We start from the raw sequence: 9,364 nt of genomic DNA, 5'->3' as shown, positions 1-9,364 counted from the left end.
AAATATAATATATATTAATATTTTGTTCAATACTTTCACATGATAAACTACGACACACATCTCACAACACATGAAACATGTAGGGAAAAAACTACCACTACTAAATATCAATAGGTGTTTGTACACTAAAGAGTTCATATTACAACTAAAATCTCACCCATATACACAGCAACTCAGCAAGGCAAATCTAAAACTTCCTACACCATAATCTTATTGCATGATGATTCCCTCTATGCTTATACCAGTAACCTAATTGCACATGACACACTACAAATAAAATTAAAAAAAAAAAAAAGGACATGTACTAAAGATGAAAACAAAAACAAATGCTACCCAAATGAGAATTAAGAAGAATTAGAGAAATTTAAATCAAAAGTAGTATTTATTTAGATTATCGCTTTAAGACTAAGTATTTAAACCAGCGTTATTACAAAGTTGCAAACATTTATTTTAGTGACAATTATAATCAATTTCTCATATATTATCTTGCATTTATATACTACCTCCGTCCCATTTTGTTTGTTTGGTTCGGTTAACGAGGCTTGACTGAAGCTATTTTTACTTCAATTTTTCATAATATTAAATTTATTTTTAGTATATAAAATTTATATATTTAGAAACAACATTAAAAGTACTATTAAACATAAAAAATCAAATTTAAAAATAATTAAAAATTACTAAAGAAAATAAGCAATGAAGGAAGAGTTGGATTGACCAATGAATAGTAAACAGGACACGCAAAATGGGACAGAGGGAGTACTTTAAATTACCGATTTAAATAAACAAATTCTACATTTATTTACCTTTACATGAACATCTCCTATATAATGCATTGATATACTTTGAAATACTTATTTAAAAATAATTATTGGGCATTATCCTATTCGCGCAAAGCGCGTAAAAAAACTAGTATATATATATATATATATATATATATATATATATATATATATATATATATATATATATATATATATATATATATTCCTTTGATGGCTAAATATTAAAAAAATGTTGGAGCGGCACACTTATTAAAAATCTATAAGATATTTTTGTACAAATGAATCTCTTTTCCTTTAATTTGATCACAATATTTATTTTTTAGTTGATATAATTTGTTTCCTTTGTTGGCTAAATATTAAAAAAATCAAAATATAACTTTTAGACGTCATTTCTCTGAATTTTCAAATGGAATGAAAAAGGTGATTGCGTTAGGTGTAAGTTAGAATAAATATGTTGAACTAATAATTATTAAATAGCAATAAAATAAACTACTCCCTAATTCACAAGTATATATTCCTTTTAATTCCTGCAAAGCTTGAATTTTATTAATTTGTCAATTGGCAAAAGTATATATTCTTTTACTTTTATGTTTTTAATATTTCGAGCAATTAAATCATTTTATTACCTGTATTAATAACACATCTAAATATATTCATGTTTTATTTGAGTACTTTATGTCATTATTTTAATTCACCATTTGTAAATAAAATATGAAAATAAAATATTTTCTGCTCATTTGTGAGTTCAATCGTATGAATTTTTTGGAACATAAGAGGTGGTGTGTTAACAAGATAAGCCAAAGTTCAAAATAAATTCATTTGGATAAATAAATTAATTATTCACATTGATAAACTATTAAAATGATCCAATATTATAATAATGATATACGCTAAAAGTAATAGGGAAAATGGTTGAATAGGTTGTTGAATTTTACGGAGAAAACAATTAACATTATAAATTTTAGAAAGATGCAATTAAATAATTAAGTTGTCATTTTTAACACCTAAACCCAACAGCTGGTTATTCACCTGAAATAATCGATTATTAGAGTTCTGACAATGATTCCAATGATCGGTGAACAGTCGTAATTTGTCACTGAAGAAGAAAGCAACCGGACTTGGTTGCCTTCAATGGGGGAGGCGACCAGCCGATTGTATTCTCCAGTAAAAAAAATGCAACCAGTCCAATCGCCTTCTCTAGTGGAGAAGGCGACCAATCCAATTGCCTTCTCGAGCGAAAGCGACCGTCGGTAATCTTTTCCACGCAACCAATGATTGATTTTATTTATTTATTGTGAATGGCGACTGTTTTATTTTCGACGACAATGGTAAATTGTGATTAGCGGTGGTTAACAACGGCCTACATGGCATATCATTGTAATTTTACCAATAACCTATTGTTTATTGATAAATAAGACTTATTTGACCGATTTTAATAAGTTAGAGTGTTTAATTTCATATTTAAATTTAGAGGGCTTAATTGACTTTATATGTAAAGTTTAATAATTTATTTGACTAATTTTTTTATTTTTTATTTTTTTTGAGTAATATAACTCTATTACAATATATACTATCTATTCTATATTTTCTCTATTTATTAGGGTCAAAGAGTCAATATCGCATTATGAGTTCGATCCTATAATAGTGTGATCTTCCCTCGAAGGGAGCCACGAGGTTTAGACATGGACGGACGATTTCAGGTTTAGACATAGACGGACGATTTCTCCTTGTTATAAATAAACAAATTGAAATCGCTTTCGTATATTTTGAAGAAATTTTTACTCACTTTGGGTAGTTGGGACCATATTTATACTTTCTCCTGTATCCCAATCCTTGTCGGCGACCGGCGAGGATTCACAGTAACTGCCATTTCCTTACTTCACCTTCACGCTCTCCCATGCCGCCCACAGTTGTCGTGGGCGCAGAACCGCCAACTCCGGCCGCGGAAGGAGACATGGAGGCAGTCACTCAGCCCCTGCTCAACCACAATAACAACCTCCTCCGGCGATCCGCTTCCAACTGCACTTCCCAAGTCGCCATCGTCGGCTCCAACGTCTGCCCGATTGAAAGCCTCGATTACGAGTACGTCTCTTCGCTACTTCAAAATGACGAATCTGGATATTTTGTGCAAGTATTTGCACGCACATACCTACATACGGATACATGGATACGAGAGATCATCTATGTGAGAAGTCCTCGTTAAAAAAATAATATTCCATTACTCCGTAATAATTATCAAAAGCACGGAAGCATCTGAGTCTGGGGTGTCTGTCTAATACACTGCATGTAGAAAAAAAAGACCGTATGTTTTAGGGAAAAAAACACAAAAATTGGGACCATTGGGTTGCATTTGAAAGAGAATGACTTTCCTATCTTGGATATTTTGATCTTTCTAGAATAGTAGGAACTAATTTGTTTCAAAAATTTTTTTTTTTTTCCTTTCTATTTGATTGTGCTTGGCAATAGAGAGTTTTCAAAAAATTTGGTTTCAATTCGTTACTCCGAACCAGTGAATTTGAGCCTCATTGAGTTCTTCGATTGTGAGGACCTATATTTGCTACAGTATTCTTCTGCTTTATAGTATCTGGTCGTGGATTCTGTATAGGAAGCAGAGTTGGAAAAGCTAAAGACATAACAGCAGTATCATCACACGTTTCTCTATTTCTTCTATAGAAAGGGATGCTAGTAGGAATTAGCATTACTGATAGAAATATGGGATGGTGGAGAAATAGAACCCTTGTAGACAGCCCCTATTTGATTGTTGAGAAGTGTGACAAAAGGTTTTTGCTTATTATTTTCCTGCATCTTTTCATATGTGCATTTAAATGAGCCTAATTCTGATTGTTTGTTCACTCAAGGATAGTAGAGAATGACTTGTTCAAGCAAGATTGGAGGAGTGGAAGGAAGATTGACATATTCCAGTATGTGTGCATGAAATGGATCCTGTGTTTTCTCATTGGATTTCTTGTCAGTCTTGTTGGGTTCTGCAACAATCTTGCTGTTGAAAACATTGCTGGCGTGAAATTTGTTGTGACTTCCAACATGATGCTCGCTAGAAAGTACTTATTCATCATCCTTTTTTTATGTTTGTATGTATCAAGGATTTTCATTTAGTTAATTTGCCTAACGTTCTGAATTCCTGGGCTGCAAATTATGCTGATTCCTGAGTATTTTGAGTAAGGCTAATAGTCCTTTTATATTTAATATCAAATGCTGATTAACAATGATTGTTTGAGATATCAACTAAATCTATATACATTTTCTTCCACATAGTTATGCAAAGTAACTGGATAGTGTTTCCTAACAGGTACTTGGCAGCTTTTCTTGTATTCACATCTGCCAATTTTGGTTTGACACTATTTGCAAGTTTAATTACGGCTTTTATCGCACCAGAAGCTGCTGGCTCGGGTATACCTGAAGTTAAGGCATATTTAAATGGTGTTGATGCCCCAGTAATATTTTCTCTAAGAACATTGTTTGTCAAGGTAAATAAGTTTTGAGAGCTGTAACTCAATTCATAGTTGTTCTTCATGCCTTACTCTTTTGTGTGTGTGTGTGGAGCATGCCTTACTTGTGTGTGTGTGTGTGTGTTTCTTGATTATTTTTGACTATTTCACTTCTAAAATGGCAAAAAGATTGATCCGGGGTTGAGTATGGTGCTGTGACTTTACTCTGTGTATGTTACTTGGCCAGCAGCAGAGCTTCTTAGTTGCCTCAATGCTTTTGCTAGTAATTAAAAGATGCTCCTTTTGCACTCTTTTAGTCTTTATTGTGCAGAGAATATCTTCTTGTATATGGTCTCAGATTAATTTGAAGATGCACCTTTTGCACTTGTCTTTATTGTGCAGGGAATATCTTCTTATAAGTGTATGATTTCAGATTAATTTGAACACAGCTGTATATCTTTGAGTAACATGAAGTTTCACATCTCAGTAATATAAATTGTAGTGTTGCATATATGAGAAGTGAATTACTTTAACCTTTATGTTTTATTGGCACACTGTATTTTCACCAATCTGGCAATCCCACTTTTCTCCTCCCCGCTCCCCAAAATAAACAAGTGTAGAGATCTCACTTACCATTGCTTCAATGTCTAGATTGTTGGTAGCATATCTGCTGTATCATCATCTCTTAATATTGGAAAGGCGGGTCCCATGGTTCATACAGGTGCATGCATTGCTGCTATAATGGGTCAGGGTGGGTCAAAGAAATACAGATTAACTTGGAAATGGCTTCAATTTTTTAAAAATGACAGAGACAGGAGAGATCTTGTAACATGTGGATCAGCTGCTGGAATTGCTGCTGCTTTTCGTGCACCGGTTGGTGGTGTGTTGTTTGCTCTTGAAGAAATGGCATCTTGGTATTACTTCTATTATGCCTGCTTTTTTCATTAGTAGGCATGACATGTTTGTTTGTTTGTTTGTTTGTTTGTTTGTTTTTTTTTGTTTTTTTTTTTTTAAATTTTATTTTGGCTTATCTGATATCCAATTATCCAGTAGTATTATTTTTTTCCATGTTATTATCTTTTATTTGGATTTTGACTTCTTTTAGATCTTTTCTTTATGCTAGGGATTGCATCTTGGAAGTAACTTCTGAACTTCTCTTCCACATCATCATTTATTAAAAAGGAATCCTTCATATGTCAAGTCATTTTCATTGTATGGGTAAATATGTATTGAATTGTAAATGCAATGTTAAGAATGTGATGTGGCACTTAAATACAATTTGATTTTCTAGTTTTTGTGGTGTTGCGCTGTGAAGAATACTTTGTAGTTGAAATAGGGGAATTTGATTTATGTGGTCAGTTGGAGTTGGACATGGAAAAGTGCAAAAAGTGCCTATCAACGCTTTAGAGCAAACTGCTGTAACTGGATGTCTTTTTTGTAGTGAGTTAATGAAAACAAACTTGTAAGTGCTACTAAATTTGTTTCTGTTAGAACTATGGTAAAGTTGGTGTCTTTAGCTTGCTTTAGTTTATCTTATTCACATATTCTTACTTTATCTTACTCATTCTTGAATTTTATTCTATAGGTGGAGAAGTGCTCTTTTATGGCGAGCATTTTTTACAACAGCTGTTTGTGCAATTGTGCTTCGGGCTCTGATTGATGTATGCATGAGAGGTCAATGTGGACTGTTTGGTAAGGGGGGTCTCATAATGTTTGATGTCACATCAGCAAATATTCCATATCACCTTGTGGACGTGCCTCCTGTTCTTGTTTTGGCAATTGTTGGAGGCATATTGGGCAGTCTGTATAATCTTATACTTAATAAGGTTCTGCGCACATACAACAGGATCAATGAGTATGATCCCACATTGTAGTGTTTTGATTCTTTTTAAAGTCAAAGCAATCACAAGTAGATTAAAAAATATATTTCCCTTTCTATTTGTGCTTTCCAGGAAAGGAATTGCTTACAGAATTCTTCTTGCTTGCTCCATGTCCATTATCACATCTTGTCTTCTATTCGGATTGCCATGGCTTGCAACATGCCGTCCTTGTCCTTCAGATACATCAGAGCCTTGCCCCACAATTGGCCGGTCTGGCAACTATAAAAAGTTTCAATGTCCTCCTGGTCACTACAATGATCTTGCAAGCCTATTTTTCAACACAAATGATGATGCAATTAAAAACCTTTTCAGCAAGAACACAGATTCTGAATTCCATCTCTTATCAATGCTAATTTTCTTTGTCACCTGCTTCTTCCTCAGTATCTTTAGTTACGGAATTGTAGCTCCTACGGGTCTTTTTGTACCTGTGATTGTAACAGGTGCGGCTTATGGAAGATTTGTTGGGATGATAGTTAGTGGACGGTCAAATCTAAACCATGGTCTCTTTGCAGTTCTAGGTTCTGCTTCTCTTCTTGGAGGATCTATGAGGGCAACTGTTTCTTTATGTATAATTATCCTTGAACTGACCAATAACCTATTATTACTACCACTCATAATGCTAGTTCTTCTTGTATCTAAAACAGTGGCAGATTCATTTAATGGAAATATTTACGACCTGTTAGTGCAAGCAAAGGGTTTTCCATATCTAGAAGCTCATGCAGAGCCATATATGAGGCAACTTACTGTCAGTGATGTGGTCACAGGGCCACTTCAATTTTTCCATGGCATTGAGAAGGTCAGTAATATAGTTCATGTCCTAAGAACCACAGGGCATAATGGGTTTCCTGTGCTGGATGAGCTTCCACTATCTGAATCCCCAATTTTGTCTGGTTTGATCCTTCGTGCCCATCTTATTACATTGTTAAAGCAGAAAGCCTTTTTGCATGATCCTGTGTGTATTAGCGAGTTTGCCGTTGATGAGTTCTCTCCAGATGATTTTGCAAAGAAGGGTTTGGGCCATGGAGACAGAATTGAAGACATTATATTGACAGATGAAGAAATGGAAATGTATATAGATCTGCATCATTTTACCAATGCTTCACCATATACTGTTCTTGAGACGATGTCCTTATCAAAGGCTCGCACACTCTTCAGGCAACTTGGTTTAAGGCACTTGCTGGTGGTTCCACAGATTCCCGGTGTAAGTACTTTACCCTGCCACCCCCGAGGCCCTGAGCTGTTCTTTTCTATGTTGTTAATGTTTTATGCGAGAAACATTTTAGTCTTCATCAAGTATGCGTTTACACTATCGTTTTGCTTATTTCCAGAGATTACCAGTAGTGGGTATCATGACAAGGCACGACTTCATGCCAGAACATGTGCTGAATCTTCATCCATCCATGGCACTAAGCAGGTGGAAAAGGTTGAGATTCCAGATGCCTCGCTGGAATAAGCTGTTCTAACAAAGGAAGGTTAACGAGATTGTTTCATAGTTTTGTCACTTTGAGAGTTGGTTTTAGCTATACAAGTTTATGATATTATCCAGAAACCAAAAAAAAAAAAAAAAAAAAAAAAAAAAAAATCTTACTGCATTCAAGCTTCTGGGAGTGAGCCATAAATTGTAGGTAGGAAAGTAGGAAACAAGTGCCTAATACAGACAATAAAGCACAGGTTAGAACAATTCCTTTCCACTTTCTTTAATCTTTGGTGAAGAGTGTTTAGACTGGTAACTGTTGTGTTATTGTGAATTTTGGTTCTAGCTTTCTGGGGCTACCCTTTGAGTCCCCAAATTTTCAAGAATTATGTCAATTTTGGTCTCTTTTTTACTAGTAAATTTTTTTTACTCAATTGTGATAGAAGTATTATTTTTACTAGTAAAATTCTTATAAATCACATTAGTCTTTATAAGTGGTTAATAATGTTTTTTTTTTTCGAAAACAGGTGAATAATGTTTTTGAAATTCTAAAATGTAGTGAGTATAGAAACATTGAAATATTTTAAGATGATGGTGTGTTATTGAAAATTTAAAATTTGTGTTTTAATTTCCAAGGAATGATATTTTTCTTTGTTTTGAGTTCTATTAACTTTGATGGAACAATATGTAAATATTGAGCAATTAATATCATTCAATCAAGTAATAAAAGCAATAAAGTAAAGACATAGAGGAGTAGAGTAGTGGACATTGCAATTTTTAATGGTTTGACTTACATATTCTATTTTAGGATTCAATGATTTAGAGGGTTTTCAGTCCCTTAAGGGGCAAATTATATCGTGCACAATGGCCAAAACAATGCCATTTTCCGTTTCTACTACAACGTCGTTTCTTGTTTTTGCCATTAACTTTAAAAAAAAATAAAAAAATTCATTGTTTCAGATGTACAGAATTATATAATAGAATATACATGAACTCCTAACATAATACACATAATCTAACATAATACATATACACAAACTCTTAATATAATACACATAAACATAAGTATTAAAAAAAAACTGTAACGAAATTGGACGAACGGAATAGTATCTGTTGCGTTTACTCCCTACACAACTTATAATAACGACTCCTCTTAAGTTGGTGGGACGGTTAGGTAGATGACCATCAGCTCATTTGTTTTCGAACTAGCCTTATCAAGTTTATTAGTTTGAATTAATATTTTTTTTATTGGGTTTAAAATTCCTGGCCCTGTCAGTTTGCTCTTGGTCTCTATGGTGCGTTCTCCGGTCTCATTTCTTAATCTTTGCTTCTAGGTCCATCAACCTTTACTCTTTAGTCAAATATTTTATACTGCTACTAATCTTTGCTCCTTAGCCAAATCGATCTACTCCTAGCCTTCGCTCCTTAGTCAAATTTGTAACCCTATTTCTAGCTCTCCAATCATCCTCTGAACCCTTGCCCGATTTTATTAGTAGCAAACATTAATAAAAATAAAAAGTATAATAATGTTAATAAATAAATTACAATTACTTAAGTTATTTTCGTCGTTACAAAATGTGATTTTCTAAGCGTGGTTCTCCAAATTATTAAAAAAAAAATAGAGAAATATTCTTCATTTTCTAATTTAGAGAAATGATAAGTAAACATTTTTTTTTCATTTTTTAGTATTCTATACTATTAAAAAAACAAAACCTATTTTATAGTATACATGCACCATCTTTTTCGATCTCTTGATATTTGTTTTCCAACTCTCTTCAACACCACTTGGCCCCTATCTACATCCCATTCATTGTCCCCAACCTCAGTCTAGCTAGACAATGG

General features: G+C 33.5%; 1 protein-coding gene across 2 annotated transcripts; it reads left to right on the top strand.

Annotated features, from left to right (window-relative positions):
- The first annotated feature begins 2,460 nt into the window (after positions 1-2,460).
- On the top strand, positions 2,461-7,905 carry LOC109178802 (putative chloride channel-like protein CLC-g). Of its 2 annotated transcripts, none has more exons than XM_019328369.1 (7): positions 2,461-2,864; positions 3,641-3,841; positions 4,090-4,267; positions 4,880-5,142; positions 5,814-6,083; positions 6,181-7,309; positions 7,437-7,905. In XM_019328369.1, the coding sequence occupies exons 1-7, from the start codon at positions 2,680-2,682 to the stop codon at positions 7,569-7,571; spliced, it is 2,361 nt and encodes a 786-aa protein (XP_019183914.1). In that variant the 5' UTR covers positions 2,461-2,679; the 3' UTR covers positions 7,572-7,905. The 2 variants fall into 2 exon arrangements, with proteins under 2 accessions (XP_019183914.1, XP_019183915.1); XM_019328370.1 differs by having other exon boundaries at positions 6,181-7,313.
- The last annotated feature ends 1,459 nt before the right edge of the window (positions 7,906-9,364 follow it).

Source organism: Ipomoea nil, unplaced genomic scaffold, assembly GCF_001879475.1.
Source record: "Ipomoea nil cultivar Tokyo-kokei standard unplaced genomic scaffold, Asagao_1.1 scaffold0869, whole genome shotgun sequence".
Lineage (NCBI taxonomy): Eukaryota > Viridiplantae > Streptophyta > Magnoliopsida > Solanales > Convolvulaceae > Ipomoea > Ipomoea nil.
The sequence above is the reverse complement of the archived record's forward strand: the minus strand, read 5'-3'. Positions and strand labels throughout refer to the sequence as shown.

Coding starts and splice junctions, on each gene's coding strand:
- LOC109178802 (XM_019328369.1), top strand. CDS start 2,680: ATGCCGCCCACAGTTGTCGTGGGCGCAGAACCGCCAACTCCGGCCGCG. Junction 3,842..4,089: donor AACATGATGCTCGCTAGAAA/GTACTTATTCAT, acceptor GTTTCCTAACAG/GTACTTGGCAGCTTTTCTTG. Junction 5,143..5,813: donor CTTGAAGAAATGGCATCTTG/GTATTACTTCTA, acceptor TTTATTCTATAG/GTGGAGAAGTGCTCTTTTAT.